Below are 20,832 nucleotides of genomic sequence, written 5' to 3' on the forward strand. Positions count from 1 at the left end.
AATTATTGTAAATTCATAGTTGGCGAGGCACTGTTGTTAATGATCAAAGAGTGAACTTTTATCTGAGCTAAATGCTTGTAGGAATTTACAGATTTTTAAAGTGGCAACACTGTGTCTCAGTCTCTAGGAGAGATGAGCAGAAACCGGATTTTCGGAGTAACTGGAGCCGAAACGGGAACCTGAATTTAAGTCCGAAAGCCAGAGCCGGAGCTGATGCGAATATATTAATTTCCTATAGTGTTGTCAACCGCGCCGCGAGGGTACCGCGCAGAAAAAATCTGAGGATATGAACAAAACTGTAAAAAAATGTTGTTTTAATAATCACATGTGCTCACTTGGCAACACTATTTTTTAAATATTGTTATCTCATCTGGCAACCCTGTTATATCTATCATTAGGATGCACTATTTGCAACTTGCAAGTGTTTGGGTGAAAGGTTTCAGTTTTCATCAACATTTATTTCATTTAAACGCAAAGCTTTCACTATTTCTTGCCGGCAATCAGATTGACTAAAGCTTTAGATAGGCGATTATGGGTAAGTGGCAAGAAGATACATGTGGCTAATTAGTTTTTTGAACAGTTTTTCCCCTATGAAACAATTTTGAGGCACTTATGTTTCAACCTAGAAAACCCCGGTACCACCTTTAGCCGCTATAGTATTTTCAATATTTCCTCTGCATCTTATTATTTATAACCCAAGGCAATACATGCAAAGACATGTGTTTCTAAATTTTCTAATTTTGAAATCTGAAAGTGTTTAAAAATTGTGACACATTGCCACATAAGTTCATGATTGCCAAAATAGTTGCTGCCATTGCAAAGTATCATTCTAACAATTTAATATCTACAAAGCGTTTACTGATGTCACAATAAGTTGATAAATCATACATTACAACCTATAGAATTTATTGTTGCATAACAGTCTATAGCAATACATAATAATAAAATGCAATGCATGCATGCAGAACAATCTATATTCTATAGCAATAAAAAATCTAAAAATATAAAAATCTATATTCTATAGCATTCTATAGCTATTATAAAAAAAATCACAATGACATGAAATGAAAATAAAAACGCACTTAAAAAAGTTTTTTTGTTTTTTGTTTTGTTTTTTTGTTTTGTTTTTTGTTTTGTGTGTAATACATGATGTTAAACCTGCTAAGGTTACTTTCTTTGCTTGTCTATGGTTCAAAAATGCAAAATTTCTACCAAAGCTTTAAATATAATAACATAAATATTTGAAAAAATTAAGGTTGAAAAAAGTTCTTTTCGGAAGGTTTGAAAAACAAATCTTTAATTTCCAAAGGAAAATCGCACACATCATTTGTTTGACGTTTTTGTCCAATGTGTGCACACAGATCTATATGCATCGCAATAACGAGTAGTCTGGCAACCAGTTTCCTCCTGCTTGACATGTGACCCTGGTGATAGCAGCGTTTAAAAGCCTTCTGGAATCTTTACATTCGACTTGAAAGGATGAGCCCGTGGTTTGGTGCGATCCGGTCACGCCCACAGCTCGAACCTCGGAGCTAAGACGATTTTTATCGAAGAAACATCCGGACACAGCTGCAATGCAATGAGAACATTAAGTCTGCTCACACGACGACGATTAAACCTGCTTAGCGTATAGATAGTTTTGTTTCAAGCATTTTAAACAGGTTACATGCTTTATAAGTTGAAACATCTGCGACAAATTTTATTTGCTCGAAGCCATCCACGCAGCTATTCTCTCAAAAAGTAACAAATTGTTAATTAGAAGACCTCAAGCTGAATAAACGTCTTGATTACTAATTTTGATAATAAGCTTGTCAACTTTTCTATATCCATAGACAAGCAAAACAAAGTAACCTTAGCGGTTTATTATAATGTATTACATACAAAACAAAATATATAACATAATGAATCAAACGTTTTCGACACGTACGTGTGTCATCAGGAATTAAATCTGCAATATAGGCTACATAAAATGAAATATCGTAAAATAAATTTGACTTTTCACTATAAGTGTGATGACACTCTGAAAAGCACAAACTGAACAAATGACACAAGAATGCCACAAGAATATTGTTTGCAACAATATAACAACACAATCAATACAAAACATATTACAAATTTCGTAATCAGAGGTTACTTCAGGTCATAACCGATAATAACACATCGCACCAGAATTCTACAACCAAAACAACACGCTCGTTAAAGATACAAAGCAAGCCATCGCGAGGCATTGCACCTTGATTGTGACAGTTAGCTATAGAGATAGGCTATTCAACAGGTGCTAGAAAGTGCTAGTCCAGGCTAGGGCATCTCAATATTACTTGAACCTTGTATGCAACGGCTAGGCTAGTCAAGACTAAGCTGAATACTAGTAACGTTTGTCTCCAAAGCAAAACCATTAGTTTTTTTTAAATGCAGCTTAGGAATACATCAACTTTTCAACAAAGTTTGAATGGATTTTTTGAAAATTTGTGGTAAAAACATGGTCAGAACGCATCAAATTTAATGTGATTTTTCTGAGGAGAGACCCCCGCAAAGCCATTCGCCTTCGGCGAACTTAGCGACGGGCTTCGCCCCCTGGACTATTTATTGCAGCTCCACTGCTCACAAACAGCACCAGCCGCCACTGGTTCAGGTGGAAGTCGTTTGAGCAGCAAATGAGTAAAGGTAAAGGCGAATCCCATACTTGATTTAAGCATCGGTAGATAAGAAGGCAAGATTCTCATCAGTAGCGCACCCAGAAAAAAGTTTAAGGGGGGGCTAATTCAGAAATGTCGGCTGAGTGATTTGCGACAATACTGACAGCAGTGGCGTATACTGGTGGGTTGAGCAAGGGAAGCAATAAAAGTCGTGGGGGTAAAAGCGTGCCAAAGGCACGCGTATCCTAGGGGGATCCGGGGGCATGCCCCTCTGGGAAATTTTTGCAAAATTACACTTGAATAATGGATTATAGTGCTTTCTGGAAACATTTTTATGGTAATATTTGTATGAAATTTATTAGCAGATAAACAGCTATTAACTTAAAATGAAAGGTAGCTCTTACACGAACAGGCAAAAACTGCGGCTCAAATTATAGAGGACATCAAAAATTCAGCTTAACTGCTCAGCTACAGCTACCTACTGCTGTAGGCTAGTAGCCAGGATAACAATGTAAATCTAACATTAGGCTCAAATTTTTTTCTTGCAAAGCAGATATGACCCCAAAGCCTTAGATTTTCTCATTACGCACCGGAATAATACCCAACATGAAGCAACTCTGAAATTGCTTCCACAGATTAGTTGAAAGAAACCTAAATCGCGTAAACTTTCTTCTGCTTTTTTCCTTTGTTTCTCACCTTGTTTCTTCGTATAGCAAAAACGAAAGCAATGGATGCGGTACGAATCTCTGCTTCCGTAAGCTTCCAACTTTTTTAAAATTAAAACCTACACGGGACATGAGTTAGTAACTGTTCTAATTCGTATTAAGATAACGAAATTACGAAATCGTTTTACTGAAAAATATTATCTTTTTTTTCCAATTTTGGTAGGGGAAGCAATGCTTCCCTTGCTTCCATTAAGGATACGCCCCTGAGTAACAGTGACAATGGGCCAATACCCATCCCTTTGATTAATATTTAAGGCACTCACGGCCCACAACCCACCGGTTGCCGATACATCAGGATTTGTTCTCTCAATCAGATTACAAGTTAGCCTAGTGAACCCCATGCTACTAGCACCATCAGCTTCCTCATTCCTACGTCTACTCTTGCAATCTTCTATAGATCTTGACTTTTTCCTCATGTATGACAAAATAGAATTAGCTTCCTGTTTGCCAATACAAATAAGTGCGAAAACAACAACTAGCACGAAAACAGTTTACAACAAAACACTAATTTTGTCAACATTAAATTTGATGTGAACATTTTTTCTACTTAGCCTACAAAACATTCAAAATTAGTTCGTATTTTCAACTGAAGTCCTAGACGCCTTCGCCTTTCTGCTCAAATTTCGTATACAGTTTTACATGTCCGTGTGCTTCAGCATTGACGTACGGTACATCGGTATGTCCACCAGACATTTGACGACGAGAGCATCTGAACTTCAAAAGTGCCATCAAAGACCATATTACGGAGTGTTCTTTTTGTACCGATCGAAAATTCTCTGCTGACTCATTTAAAATTTTACGCAAAGGCAAATCCCAATTTGACATCAAAATTGAGGAAGCAGTGTTAATCAAAAGCTAGAACTCAAATTTAAACAAAAAATTATCTTATTTGCTGGAGGCGCGTCTATTTTCCTCAACATTTATTTGGGGAACATACAAAAACTTGATTTTTGGTGGCGGGTTTGGGGGGGGGCTTGAGCCCCCTTAGCCCCATGCTGGGTGCGCTACAGATTCTCATTGTACCAAGCCTTCAGCATTAACGTGAACTAGTAGTGCGGTACTGATGAGCCCAGCCTTATGGGCGAAACAAGTGTCTATCGCTGAGTTCCTGCTACACTCGACTGCAGAGAAACACACGTCAGCAAGTAAGCAAGTTTTAAGCGGTTGGCGCTGAATCAGCACCACTCAGGCAATATAAGTTTAAGATGTTTTGAGGCACCGCATAGCACGTGGTTGTGCCTTAGCAAAATTTTTTTTTGAGTTTACTCAAAAATTTAGCATCAGACTTAGCCTGGACCTTATACTTGATTGATTTAGGAAATCTGTATCCTCAGACTCGGATAACTTGTTTGCAAAGCTTGGTCTTGGAATTTTCGGATACTTGCAGAATGCAGAAGCTTTATACGACTGACGTAGGCCTAGTCACCGAGTTTGACAGAGGAAGACCGCTTGATCTTGCAGTTTCTTTGTTTGTAAAGTCAGGCGCTTATAACCAAGTAGGCTAAGCTATTGTGGCAAACGCTCTTCAAAAAGCCACTCAAGTATAACTAACACGTCCATCATGATAACTCAGTAGGTTCATATCTCAATTTTGTGAACGAAGAAGCAGGAACATTAAGCGGCGCTGGTTCTGCTCTCGAAGTGTAAGTCAACGATTGCATACACTCAGCTGCACTTAGTGGATAAAACAATGATTTACAGATAACACTACGGTATAAAGATTTTCACATTCAAAGGAAAAAGGAAGTCGTCTGTAACAACTCACCTGCTATTGGTCTTTCAAGCAGATTTGGTAGAGGGTTTTCTGGGTTGTTGTAATATTGCAGTATTTCTTGATATGTCAGTGGTGTAGTATCGTTTAGTCTTTCAACAAGGAACACAAATCTACAAAAAACAGTATGGTATCATTTTTGTCATCTCTAATCTAAGTCTATCGAAGACGTGAAAAATAAGGAGTGATAGCAGTCTGTCTTCTTACTGTCAGAATGTAACATACAGTAGCTTTGACAGGGGGGGGGGGGCAGATGGTACTTTTGGACTCGGGCCGGGATAATTTTAGGGGCTCAGAACATTTTCAAGGGGTCCGGAAGCATGAAGAAACCACAACGTAAGCTATTCTTTTGATATAGTGCTATATTATTATAAGTATCTTAATTTGTGGCTTAAGGATCTCATTGGTACCGGGCACAACCCAAAATATTCTCTCAACGGCCCTGGTAATATATAATGATAACCTAAACAACTTTCAGATGAATAATGATGAGAAGAAGTCCAATGGAGACTTAACTTGGACGCTGCGAGATAGATGAGAACATGACGGATGAGTTGGTATTAGGTTTACAGCCATTTCAATGATAAATGACAAAATTTTCTTTGTTAGCCTACGTCTCTTTTGAAAAAGCCTGAAAAACTAGGTTGGCTGAAGAAACTAGGTTGGCAGCACAACAAACTGTGGCTGTTGGTTATTAGCCTCCAGGCAGCAATGTAATCAATTTATTTTGTTGATACTCACTGAATACGTAGGCTAAGCATAAAAATCAATAGTTATAATTTCTTGCAGTGAGGCTATAATGCAAACGCATGGGCAAAGCGTACCTTAAAACCCTCTCTGTCTGAAAAAGCTGTAGACATTGGTCAAACCCACGCAAACCATATTTGCTAAATATTTCAGCAAAAACATAAATCCAAGCAGTCGTGATGTCGCAGTTAAGATCTGTGAGAGGAAAGGAAGGTCTCATCTTTTGATCAAAAATGTAAGTATTTTTTCCATTACCCGTGAAAGAATTATGCAGCATAAAATCATACTGTTTTCAAAATAACAAAAAAAAATTGACTTGACTTTCACTCTTGTAAAATATATAGTGCTTAAAAAAATCTCTCAAATCTTTTTCTTATTTTTCTCAGTGCCATTTTCATAAGACTTTATGAAACAACGGAGAGTATTGACACCACATCGACTGTCTCAGCTTTCTGGTGTAATGAAGCGATTTTTCAAAAAGAAAAAAAAACGAGATCAAAACAAAATGGTTTGTGGGGAAAGCAAATATTTGCTTTTATTTTGAAGTAATTAGTGATTACAAATTCTACACTTTAGTAATTACACCAGAAATCGAGGGGATGTAACAAGTAGGGAACAAAAGAAGCAATTCACAACCTTCTAACAAGTAAAATGTAGAAACTGGACCCCTCTTTGTAGATCTTTGGTATGAAAAAGTACGGCAATTGCATCAAAAATGCAAATGAGACATATTGCGCTACGCAGCCTACGCCTTTCCCCAAACCAACCCTTCCAGTTACTGCTGCCAAAAATACAATGCGTTATATGTATAGCTGCATTCATCACAGATATCTCAGGGTTTTACAAAGCAGTACCAATTCAGTGTATAAAGGCGCAGCCTACAATATCATTATGAATCCATTTCTTTGCTCAGTGCCAAGCAGGAATAAGGTTCATTACCATTTTTGAAAGTTTCTCTGCATATCTCAAAGGAATATTAAACCGACTTCTACCTATTCAGCAAAGGACACTCTAACCACCAAGCGTCACTTGTCAGCAAACAGAAAAGTGCAATCAAAGGACTCAATAGATGTTATACCGTACTTGTCAAAGTTGTCATATAATCTGGACATTTGCACAGTTCAATTGAACTATTGTGGTTGACTGTGGCTTTGATGAGTTGCGATGTAGAATCTGTGTCATCAACAACGTCTCCTGCAAAAATAAACTTGCTTGATTAATTGTAATCAGTTTGAAATTTTGGCTATAAAAAGAATCTTCTTTTGCCTGTTTTTCTTCATCTCATTTTATGTCGAGTCATTTGGCTAGAATCAATCACCTAAAAAGCAAAAAGCATAGGTCTTGGCGGATATGACAGTGAAGTAAGTTACAATGACATATTACAATTGTTCAAATAGAACGCCATAACTTGTATCTAGCGGGTTATACTGTACAGTAGTTCAATCAAAAAACAAACATAACACAAAAACAGAAAAAAATTAAGCTTTGTTGTATAAAATTCGTGTAAAAAGAAGCTAGTAATTTCAAAGACAAAGCAATGTAGCCACTGCTGTTATTCGAATGATGTTTAATAATATTGTAAACTTGTCATTTTTTAAAATTTTTCATCCAGCAACATAATGCTCAGTTAATAGACCTAAAGGTTTTGTTTACCAAACTACTGTCAACAAACAGGCACATAGAACAAAGGATATCGTTTTCTGGTGAAATGATATTTTAACAATTTATTTCAGGGTTATGTTACTGTACCTATTTACCTAAAAATCCATAAAATCAAAATCTATTACATCATCAGCAAAAGTAGTCTAAAAAATGAAAAATATTGAATCATTGTGGTAATTTTTATCTTAGAAGCTATCTAGATATTGTAAATTTAGAATTGAGTTCCCAATTGTCATCTGCTTTTTCATCGCAGCTATAATTATTGTGAGGGTATTCTTGTTGAAGACACAACGAAGATTGAAAACGTTTGAACAAGTTTTTTAAGCGTTTTTTTATGTATGATTTTTGTAACTAACTTCGTTTGTCCGTAGTACAACAAAGTGAAATGTAATTTTTACTAAAACAAACACTTTGTCGAAGTTCAAAATTATGATTTTATTTGTGTTTTTATCTTTGACCAATTAAAAAGCCGTGTTTGTCTTTTATGCATAATACCAAGGCGCAGTGATGACTATTTTGTGTTTTTTTTTCAAACAACAAACAACGCATATAAACAACAAAGCAGTTTTTTATGCTGTTGGCTTCTTTTTTTTTCAAACAACCAATCAGTGTAAAATAAATTTCGCTTCAAGTTGTCTGATCTATGATGTAATAATATGAGTCCGGGCTATTATCAGGTCATTTACGCAGTGGGACATGACTATGAGACCACTTGCAGACAATCGCTGGTAAGGCAAACTATCCAGACGTCAGATTTTTGTCAGACGCTAAGCTAAATTGATGTAAAAATGACTGATTTTGCTATCTGCGTATCAATGACTCCTTGTACATCCACATGAATATGCCACCGCTCTCAGAATATAACCAAAGACCTGCTATATTGATGTTGTGGATGGAGGATAAAAATCGCAAAGTTAAAAAAACGTCGAAAGCAAGAGCGGTTTGCAAAAATTTTTCATGGTAAGCCTAATGACAAAGGTACGATTTCAGACGAAACAAAAACCATTCAAAGCAAATTTTGGGAAAGTTAATTTCCTCTTTCCTGCATGAGATAATATACAATAAAATGAACATTGCCATGACATCGGTTTCTTGATAACTAACCCACAGTTCTGCTGTAAACCTCTTGGTGTTTTTCAAAGCTGTTCTTGATGTGACGTCACATCAAAAGCGGTTGTAATTAAACCAATCAAGCACTTTGACTAGCTTAAAATTAAGTATGTTTTAATATTTTGATCTGTTTTACTTATACTTATCAAAATGCAATTTGATTGGTTATCGCCTCTCGTCAATTTCACAAAAAAAGGATTTTGCACAGTAGCCTAAATGAAACTGTGATGCAAATAAAACTAAAAGCAAGGTTACCGAAAAAGCCGCTTTTGCTTCAGTTTGCAACTTCATAGTTTTTATGCCATTTGGCATTATGTACCTACTTTCTAAGAATATGTGCAGCGAGAAAAATTCCTTCGAATTAGGTGTGTTGTCTTTCAAAAAAAAGTTTTTGTAAGTTGCCAGATCCTAGCAAATAGGCTACAAATTGATATATGGCAACATGAAATTCTCATGATTATCTCTTCATAATTCATATCCCTTAGAGTATTTTTGAAGGGCAATATTTAATAACCTATTTGTTTGTTAAAACACTGCACTAAATACGCCAATAAAAGCATTAATAATTAATTTACTTCGTTCGTAAGCAATGAAAGACAAACTATTGAAGCAAACAGCAAATTTGCAAGGGCAACACATCTTAATTGCTTACCTAGATATTTAAAAAAAAATATGGCAAAACACACAGATTTTTTACAAATCACTTCGAGAAACAGCCCAGTACCAATTCCTACAACATAACCTGCAATAAGAACACTAAAACGTAAACCGAAAACAACAGCTGCTACGGAAGGTTACAGTCATAACATGAAAGCCTATATATTAGGGTGGGTCGAAATTTGGACTTTTTCTCCGATTTCATTGCTATAAACTTTCTTTCTTGCGAATAGTCATAAAATGACATTTCTGAAAGTTTGAGTTTGATCGGACATCGTCTTCATTTCTAAAAATCGCGATTTATAAAGGTACCTGAAGCGATTTTTTCGAGGCTTGAAAATGCATTGTTTTTAATAGGAAGTTGTTTTCACGAGATTTGAAAACGTCATAACTTACTTAATTCTTATTGTAAAAAGATGATTTATGCGTCAACAAATTCAATACAATTAGAAGAATCCAATTCATTATATACTGATTCCGAAAAATAATTACGTCATCAATGACGTCATTAAACAGTAATTTGCAAATAGAGATAAATCTGATAATCCTACATGCTTCATCTCTAAGTTATTTGATATTGAATTGAGGTAATTTCTAAACATAAACATCATGCTGGTACTTGATGACGTAATTGATGACGTCATATACTTTATTAAATTACATTTCAGTATGATGGCTTCTGGAAAATATTGCGTGTTTGTGATAGATAATGGATCGTTATCAATTAGTTATGATTCGCTAGATTTTAAATAACAATATTGCTCTTCAAAGATTTGTTACACACTGCCTTTCCAGGTGTGCAAAATAGTCATTCTTTTTAACATATTTCAACGCAATGTCTCGAATTTTATCAGGCAAAAGTGAACAGCACTGCAATGATTTAAGGCAGACATGTGCAACCAGTGGCCCCAGGTTGTTCCGTGCGGCCCGCATGATGCTCAGCAAAATGTCAAAAGTTCATAGGCCTACTAGCCGCACTATTCGATGCAGTTTACATCAAAACAATGGAAATTTTCGCACTCTGTACACAAAAATATTGCGCTTTGTGATGCAAGAATGCTGCGTTGCATAATTTTGCAATGCAAAATTACCACTTAGAAAAAGCTGTGTGGCATTGTAATGTACAGTATCATAGTTGTTGGTGACATGCACGGCTTCATCATTTTTGTTTTGGTATCTTTTTTGAAATACTGACTTATGAACATTAACCTTTCAACTTTCAATACCATCTATAATTTTTCCGACACAGCACAGTTTCCAAGCATGAACAGAACTTTATTGAAGATCAGTTTTTTCTCTATGTTTATAACCAAATGTTTTCCTGTTATTTTGCACAGATGATTTTGATGTTCCAACTCTTTCAGAATATTCGGAGTCAGTTGGTCGGCTTGCTGTCGCAGAGAAGTGAAACGTCGATCCGCAAGTGTACATTTAGTGTAAGTGGTCACATGATCTTTGCTCCAAACCTGCTCAGGATAACCACTCTCTGCATTGTATGAACATTTTCCTTGTCATCTGTCGCTTCTTTTATGTCTTCATTCACAAACGTAGTCTCCTGTTCTACCCTACTGTATCTTTCCTTGGTTTCCTAACACTTCCGGCTGTTCTGCAATCAAAAACTTACAACGATGGAAATTGGGCTTCACTCCAAACACAGATATGGTATTATTACGTCATAAATGTTAGAGATTTTGCCACATTATGAGTCGCACAGTGATTGCCAAAGATAGTCGTAAGTCAGATTAGTCGGTTGAATGCTATTTTTTAGACGGAAATGAACAAAAGGCCATTTTTTCTAAATAACTCATTTTCTGTTGGAGTTAGCGCTTAACAATGTATTGAAAGTAGATAGAAAACCGACACTTCCGGGTATTTTGCTACAAATTTCAGCTCTCTATCTTTTATCGTTCTCGAGATACGGCCAAAAATTGCATAAATCTGCTAGGCGGCACCTCAACATAACTTCATAATGAAAACAAATAACTTATTTTTTTAAATTCAGCTAAAAAATCCATTCAGAATAGGACCAAACCTTATTTTTCCTAAAAAGTCGCCCAAAAATTGGGCACCCTAATCTGCATGTTGTTGGCAGTAGCGTTGAAAGGAAGGTCCAAGGGTACTTTTGAATCTGGGCGCGAAATGATTTCAGGGGCTCGTAACCTATCCCAGGCCCTGGAAAGTTGAAAAGTTGAAGATACCCTTAAAATCATTCCGAATTCATTGAAAACAGTGCGTTTTACTTAGATGTTTTTTGGATTGGGGCTGGAAAATCTCATTGGTAATTTGCCCAAATTATTCACTTCAAAGATCGAAGCATGGCCCGGCCACCCTTAGAGTGGCAACTAATTCCTAACGCACCTAGTTGTTGGGACAGTAGGGGCCTACTCACGTGCAGTTGACGGTGCATCGGTTGTAGTTGTCTCAGAAAGTCTATTTGTAAGTTGTTCTACTTGCTCTGACAGATGGTTGAGTCTGGTCGTGATATTCTTCATGAATTCTAAAACGGTTTTCAAATTCCTATTTTCGTGTGACCTTGTTGTTAAGTTAAGAACAGGAAAATAAATAACTGGTTAACAACTACACATAACCTTCAAACGATGTCTCAAAAATTAATTTATGGCACTGTTTGTGCTTGTAAAAGTTTTTGTATATTCTACGAGATAAATTGTAACAATATTTTTTTGGAAATCAAAAAATGGACTTTCACCATCAAAGTCTATTTGGTCTATAGCCTACTAGTTCTATTAATAATAAACACGATTTGGCGTTGACAGTGGCTCATTATTTATATTATAAATGTAGCAATTCACCTTTGTAATTTCACAAATTTATAAGTAAATCTTGATTTTTATATAATCCAAACAAAAATGTTAATCGTGAGAGTGTATATAGTAATCGACAAAAGTTTTCATCTAAGTAAAGGTTCATCTAAGTAACAGTAACATAGGTAGCCTACGTGGCCTACAATTAGGCTGAAATGTTTGGTTTTGCAAAACAATACTCAAAACGAAGAAACCTGAATTACTGTTATGACACAAATAACACTTCAAAACAATAAAATCAGAAACTTACCGTCAACCATTTCTGTAACAATTTGTTGTATTTGTTCTTTCTTGCATTCATCGAGAGGCTTATTACCACCATGATCACTGCTTGACTTAACTATTGTCACCGTCTCACCCTCACATTTCGGGGGTCCAGACTCTTTATCGGGATTGTAGGTTCTGCAAACAGTCACCCGCTCTCCATAGCTGTTATCAACTGACAGACTAAGTGTAGAAGTCACAGCTAAAGCGAGGTATTTCATAAAAATGTTCATTTCGAGTCTATGTCTGTTTTGTCAAAATTTAAGCTTGTCAAAGTGTATTGTCTCGAGCTGTCCTGCTATAATTTTAATTATGACGTAGCCAGTTAAGAGATAACTGATTTTGAAAATGAGCTATTTGATTGATTTATAACGAAATATAACAGCAGTTTATTCAAGTAGAAACCCGTACATAATTTGCGTCATATCCGTTGGAATGCACACATGCAGCCTCTTATGATGATGAACACGATCGGGTAAGACTTGCTTTGGTTTCTTATACAGTTAACAAGCTACGACATTACAAAATGCAGATAAAGGTGAAAATAACATTATTTGCATTATAGCCTAATACGGCTGTTTTTTTTCAGCATGTGCTTAACCCTGTTGGGCCCACTGTAAGAAAACACGTTCAAAAAAATTTTTTTTGCTGTTCAGCACTTGGTTTGTGACTCATTAAAACCAAAAACATATTTTTTTGTATGCTAGCCCTTTCGGCCAAGTTTTGGGCCATGTTGCATATATGATACATTGGGCCTTGAGTGGTAATTAGCAGACAGCATTGTTGATATGGTGGAGTGGCAAAGATGAATGTAGATAGAAATTTTTTGTTTGGAAAAACCCTGTCAAAGACTGTAACTTTTCCGATGATCAGTATTTGGGCCAAAATTCCCCAATGATCTTTAGTGATAGATTATGAAGCTTCATCCGAAAAGCAAAAATAGTGTACTATCGGAACTGAATGATGCAAACCACAAAACGCAATAGCAAAAATTTTACTTTTCAATTGTGAAAATCATAAAAGCAATTTCGGGTTTCCACAAAGCAGAAGCGGATCTCGCATTACATCTCTCATTACACCAGAAACAGGGCTATGCCAAGTACTAAGCTCTCAGTAATGTCGGACTCCATTCATTTGTACCAGACCCATGTTGAAAAACATGCCGATTACTTTCTCTATTTCTTTAGTGTTGGTATCAACACTTTTTCCAGTTTTTTGCACACTATAGAGATTCGTATTCTGAACTACATTTTCTATCATGTCCTCGCTGACAAACCTAAAAAAATACTGCAATGGCGTTTCCATGTGTTCATTAGCAGGTGGTTCGATCAAAGGTCCTGTAAATGATGCAACAGGTTTTAAAAAGTTCTTTTTTCTCCATTTGTAAGCAGAATTACTTCGGTTCCGGATACCATTGGTAGCTCTTTTGCTTGTAGTGGTAACATTAACAAGTGGAACACCATCATCATTGTCTTCTTCAATGCATGGAACATTCGCAACCTAAAGCAAAATATTAGCATATGAACAACCAAAATTCAAAAAATCCAGAGGCAATGTAAGCCAAGTAGGCTATTGACTGTACCTGATTAGTGTGTTGTAACATATGCTCATCATTATCATCGTCGTCATCAGATTCAACAAAATTAGGATCATCGTCATCACTCTCATCCCAGTTGATCATATTGATCAAATCTTCTGTGGTATAACCACGCAAGCCATTTTCTACAAAAAATTTAACAGTTGAACTAAAAGAAAAAATCTCAAAGAATTGAAATTTGTGACTAAGGACCATGGTGTAATTATTGATCAAGACAAATCAAAAAAATAATACAAAAGTGGTTAGCAGTAGGGTTGGACTAACTTGGTATTCTGTAGCTAGTTTTCATGCTCCAGCGTTTGTCACTTTTTTGAAGGCATCAGTTCATTCAGTTTCACAGTAGGCTACAATAATTTGATATGGTTTCCAACATTAGTGTAAATACAATAGCCTATATAGCCTAGGGTTACCATATTTGAAAAAACAAAATTCTGGACAGTGCATGACTATTTTCATGAGACCATATATGCACTACCGAACTATTAGCCATTACTATTAGCCATTAGAATTAGTCAAGGATTCTGTATCAAAAATTCACTAGGCTTCCTCCTCTATGACATTTCAAGTAAATCTCTGATTAGGCTATATGTGCGAAATCGCCTGCTTTTATAGACTGTTGGAATGTTCTAGTAATTTTCGCAGCACGTGATCTATATCTAACCAATTCTGATTCAGCACAACGGTCAATAAGTTCAAGAAAGTTCTAAGTGGTAAACATCACTGATAAGGAAAACGCTCTGTTACATCATAATTCCGTACAACCTCGCAGTAAAAAAAAAATGGCAGTGTTGCACAGTACGATTGCAGATGCAGTAAAATGAGCTGGCTGAGCGAATTTTCTAGAAAAAATTTTTCTAATTTCCCAAAACGCCCATCATAAAATTCCGGACATTTGAGCATTTTTTTAAATTCCTCCCGAACGCAAAATTTAACACTAAATTCTGGACATGTCCCGAATTTTCCGGACGGTATGGCAACCCTAATATAGCCGTATTATAAACTGATCAAAGACATAGCCTACAACTAGTAAGGTGTGATTAAATTTGAACTGTGTGCTTATTTTTACAAAGTTTAGTGTGGAATAAGCAATGCACAAGCTCAGCAGATCAAACAATTTGGATAAACACAGTATGTCAAAAATGACTTGTCCTTCATCATTATCAGGAATCAGTGGCATGCAAAGCCCAATGTTGCACCCGTGCAACATCAAATTTCAAACATTTATAAAATAATGAAAAATCAAAAATGTTTATTCAAAATGAACTTACAATGAATTACTAGCTCTAATGGAACATGTTTCTCACAAAAACAACAAAATAACTTACCCTATAAAACGAGATATCTTCTTCAACTTTTGTGTACTTCTCAACTCCTTTCAGCAGACAAAATCGCGCCAAAAACAAACCTGGCTAAAGCACGTGACTTACATCTACCAATCGGTTTTCAACAAAAAACTGTAGCTCAATAGCGACACCAGCCTTTTATAAAAAAAAAGTAAGTTTCGCGATATCCAAGGGGGCTCTGGAAGAGCCCTAACGTCATGTTGCATATATGATACAGTGGGCCTTATAGGGTTAATAGTAATAGTGTTTTTGTTTGCGCCCATTGCGATAACATACAGTACAGTGCGATCACAGATGCGATACAATAACATACGACAGGAAGCAGCGAAGTGACATATAGTCTTCGAGTCAGCTGCTCTCTTTATTTTGGCTTGCCATCAACCCTATCTGTACCGACACGGGGTTCTATGAGGATGCCCCATTCTAGTAGTGAAATATTTCTCAGAAGGAAATATGCTAGAAATGTGAAATTTCTTGACTTTTAGTTTTTATTCTTTGTGAATTTTCTAAACCTACACTGGTCATTTTTCTACCTTCCTGCCCTTCACAATAAGCATTTCGTCTCAGGTGGTTAGACATTTGCTAGTGCAATGCTAGTTATATATATATTAATGTTAGTGCAATATAAATGGTAGTGCAATTACTTTGAAATGTAGAAACGTTCAAAAATGCTTTATATTAATGAGCACAAGTAATTTTTTGTTTAGTTTAGTTATAATTCAAAAAATTCAATTTTGAAGCTATTTTCGGGAAATTAGAATATAAGCCTACTTTCTGGCGTTTTCTTCTTCTCAAACACTTTATTTCAATAATTTTTTTGAGTAAAAATTTAATTTCTGTACGCACAATACATATGGCTATTACCTTGTAAAATATTTTGGTTCTGTAATTTTCATAAGATTTTTCCAGCTCGCGACATCACTAATTCCATTATGCATCTAAGTTATATAATTAATAGTTTTTACAGCTGCATATGACACTATAGATTTTCCTGTATAATGATAAGCACTGTATGCAAAGATACGTTTTACCGCGATCAACAAGACGCGAAGCAGATTGTGGAGTGAGTTTAGCTCAGAGACGGAGCGGAGCCTGAAAATCCAGACTCCGATAATCTCTGGTCTCTGGACAAGCTGCTGGTCAAGCAACTCACGTGACCGCGGCTCAAGCGTGTAAAATCTTCTTCATGATTGCCATGTAGACAACATGAGCTTAAAAAACAACTTGAGCAAGAAGACCTGCTCGGGTAGAAGCACCTTAACCCTACGAGACTCTGACAAGCTTGGCGGCACTGTCTTCGACATTGCAGGCCTGATAGCGCTTTATCGGAATTAAAAATCTTTTGACGAAATATTCATTTCTGCGAAGGCAGTGATCACAGATTCTCATGAATTCGCGTGCGGTTTCTTTTTCTTTTAAATTGATACATCGAACAGCTGAATTTGTATAACTGGTATTGTTGCAACATCACACAGATATCACAGTAAGTAATTCTTTTTAAAATTTTATTTGATATGTTGCTTTGAATAAAGAACATCTCTTATTTTAACTTTATAATTATAAGTCCTGTTATAGCAGAAACATGCTTATTATTAACATTCATTTAAAGAAGTCGATGCTTCCGTTTATATAAGAATTATGTGCGAAACAGCTTTGCCTATGAAACAATTTTGAGGCACTTGCTGTATGTTTCAACCTAGAAAACCCGATACCACCTTTAGCCGCTATAGCATTTTCCATATTTCCTTTGCATCTTATTATTTATAGATCAAGGCAATACATGCAACAACAATGTGTTTTTACAGTTTCTATTTTTGAAATCTGAAAGTGTTTAAAAATTGTGACACATCGCCACATAAGTTCATGGTTGCCAGAATAGTTGCTGCCATTATAAAGTATCATTTTAACAATTCAATATCTACAAAGCGTTTACTGATGTCACAATAAGTTGGTTAATCATGCATTACAATCTATAACATTAATTGTTGCATAACAATCTATAGCAGTGGTTCCCAACCTTTTTGTTGTCACGAACCCCTTTAGACAAATTATTAATTCTGCGGACCCCTACTTAAATTTTTCCTGAAACTCAATTAACATACTGTTGATGATTGTAATAATTATGCTACTCAATGACTGTACTGTGTCATATTGCATTGCCGCTATGACTCCTGCGGCAAATATCAGGTTAAACAGTTGCTCAAATCAGAAAATGAATGAATTGTTCAAAAAACGTCAGCAGTATTTGAATATTAAAGTGACCCAAAGTGCCATGCCGAAACTTTTTCAACGTAAGCCAATTTAATGCGAGGGCTGTTGTTACCTTTCCTGAACTAAACGACTGAACTGTGGTTGAGTTTTTGACAATGCAACACGCATGTCATCTTCAACGTCCAGGCGATTTCGATGTTTAGTTTTTATTGTAACAAGAGCTGAGAATCCTGCTTCGCAAAGGTAAGTGGTTAAGAATGGTAACAAAACAATAATCGCTTGCTTTGTCAAGAATGGGTAGGTTTGCAGTTGTGAGCACCAAATTCTTCCACAATTTTTGAATGAAATTCAATGTGTAATAAGTAAAAACTCTTTTGATCTCAAATCAATTAGGTCAACTTTACTGAGATCGTCATCGCTAATGTTGTTCAAGTCAAAAAGACAAGGATTTCGAATTCATGTTTCCACTTCGTTCGGCAGGTGGTCTAAATTAAAATAACGTTGAAATGAGATTTGCAGGGTTTCCAAGTGTGCATAAAAATTTTCTCTCATAGAGATAAAAAGAGTACATTCTCTTCCCTTTGACTTTCATCCATCAAGATAAGATCTTCTAACATTGGAAAGTCAGCGTAATTACCTGCTTCCAATCTGCGTTTTTAAACCGGCAACTTGGCTAAAAACGCTTTCAGATTTTCAGCTGCATCAATTATTGTCACACCAGGTCCTTGAATGCCTCGATTAACATTGTTAATATGATCGAAAATATCGGCTAAGTAGGCCATGCCGTATAGAAAACTTTTATTCTCAAACAAATTTTGAGAGGGGACTTCCTTTTGCTTTCAAAAGAGTTGATACCTCATTTTTAGCTGCTGCAGTCGTTTTAAAACTTTTCCTCTAGATCAGCGGTTCTTAAACTGGGGGGCACGCCCCCCAAGGGGGGCGCAAAAGGTTCACAAGGGGGGCGCGAGCGATGTCAAACTATGTGACTAAACGCATGTGACTAAGTGGATTTATTGCCAGGATAAAGCAAAAAAGTCCCAATGCCATTGGATCTCACTGCGTGATTCACCGTGAGGCTCTGGCCTCTAGGACTCTACCAGCTGCAATGAAAGATAAGCTTACAGTAATCATACGAGCCGTCAACTTCGTCAAAACCAGTGCCGTCAATACGAGACTGTTTACCAAGCTGTGCAAGGATATGGATTCGAACCATAAGACTTTCCTTTTCTATACATCTGTTCGTTGGTTATCGAAAGGTAATCAGTTAGCCCTCGTGTATGAAATGAGAGATGAACTGATGCTATTTTTGGAAGCTCATGGGAAGCAAGATCTCCTTCTGCCCATTTTCATCAGAGAAGTTTCAGCTGGAGTTGGCATACCTCGTGGACATTTTCGAGGCCCTCAATAACTTAAATCTGCTCTTGCAGGGCAGAAATACTAACCGGATTAATAGCTATGATTCCATTCGAGCATTTGTGGCAAAGCTGGGGTTGTGGCACCGCCGAATACAAATAGGAAATGCAGCTTCATTTCCCAACCTAGATACTGCACTTGACAAAAAGCAACTTGAACTGGAAGGTGAGCTTAAGGCTGAAGTGGAGGCTCACCTTCAGCTTTTGAAACAAGAATTCGAACGCTATTTTCCAGACTTGGGTGACACCGACCTTCCAGAATGGAAGATGACAAGAAATCCCTTTCGTGCTAACGAGGACATTCTTCCCGACGGTTTGCAAGAGGAATTCTTGGAAATAAAGTGTAACTCCACTGCAAAAGACGATTATGAAGCAATGCCACTAACTAATTTTTGGGTTAAATATTTGCACATATACAAGGGAGTGGGTAGCGTGGCGATACGCACACTTCTTCCGTTTTCGTCCTTCCGTTTTCGTCCTTATCTGTGCGAAAGTGGCTTTTCTACAATTTTGAACATAAAAACAAAACATCGAAACAAACTTATTGATTGTGAAGCCGATCTGAAGTGTGCATTATCAGCTACGAAGCCTCGAATTAAACTTTTGGTTTCCGAAAAACAATTACAGATCCCTCACATTGATGAAAGCTAAATATAAATTCCTGTAGTCATTACACTTTAATGTTTGCTAATTTTGTAGTTTGGTGGGGCGCAAGTTTGGATGGCATGTCAAAGGGGGGCGCGGCTCAAAAAGTTTAAGAACCCCTGCTCTAGATAACCAACGTACCTTAACATGATACAAAAGTACTTCGTAATCTGACCCTATTTTCTTGACCGCTATAAAAGTACGGTGTACTTGACACATTTGCATTTAAATAGAGAAGAAAGTAAAAAGATCAAGGGGTCCAAGGGGTCCGCGCACCCCAAGTTGGGAACCACTGGTCTATAGCAATACATAGCAGTAAAATGAAATGCATGCATGCAGAACAATCTATATGCTACAGCAACCATTGTCACTTGTTATAAAAAGAAAATTACAATGACATAAAATGAAAATAAAAACGCACATAAAAACGTTTTCGACACTTATGTGTAGAAAACGTTTGATTCGTTACGTTAAATATATATCTTTTGTGCGTAATACGTTATGTTAAACCTGCTAAAGTTACTTTTTTTTGCTTGTCTATGGTTCAAAAATGCAAACTCTCTACCAAAGTGAATAAAAAATAACAGTTAACCTCTCAAGTACATGTAGCTCCACACAAAGTGAAACTAACATGACTTTTAAACTCTTTTTTATTTCTTTAAAAGTAATGTCTAAAAATACATTACCGTCCAAAAAGAATGTCTAAAAAGACATTATTAAAAGTAACTACGGACAAAGGCCAGTGTTTCGATCTTCCGATCTCTTCAGCATAGTAAAGGGAAAGTGGAAAGTTGTCTTGAAGTGTTGAGATGATGAATTTAAGAGTGATTGTTGTAAGACAATGAGAATGAATTTAATTTTTAATTTCGGACTCCAGCGAAACGTAATTTTACTGCCTATTAGAAGGTGTCATTTTTTGAGAGAAGTTGTACTACTGAGCAACTGAGCTAAGGACATAACAATCATCTGAGATGGATCTAAAATACAAGAAATTAGATACATGTGCTTGAGACGTTAACTGTTATTTTTTTATTCACTTGTTGATTCATTCATATCAGTTTGTATCCTCTGTGGATCCTTCTCTAGTATCATGGGCCAATTATGTAAATGTTTGCTGGTACACCTCTTCATTTTCTTTGAATTTTAATACTTATATGTGCCGCTTGTATCTAATTTCTTATATTTTAGATCCATCTCAGATGATTGTTTTTGTCCAATGTGTGCACACAG

At 36.3% G+C, this 20,832-nt stretch overlaps 1 protein-coding gene across 1 annotated transcript in view; it reads right to left on the reverse strand.

Moving 5' to 3' along the window:
• Positions 1-1,152: 1,152 nt before the first annotated feature.
• Positions 1,153-20,832, reverse strand: part of LOC145775078 (uncharacterized) — a 111,070-nt gene continuing 91,390 nt past the window's right edge. Inside the window, exon 31 of the mRNA XM_082586313.1 lies at positions 1,153-1,525. Coding sequence (XP_082442439.1) covers positions 1,364-1,525 — 162 coding nt within the window. The 3' untranslated portion in view covers positions 1,153-1,363. The remainder of the gene's footprint in view (positions 1,526-20,832) is intronic.

This window comes from Aplidium turbinatum, chromosome 1 (genome assembly GCF_918807975.1).
Source record: "Aplidium turbinatum chromosome 1, kaAplTurb1.1, whole genome shotgun sequence".
Lineage (NCBI taxonomy): Eukaryota > Metazoa > Chordata > Ascidiacea > Aplousobranchia > Polyclinidae > Aplidium > Aplidium turbinatum.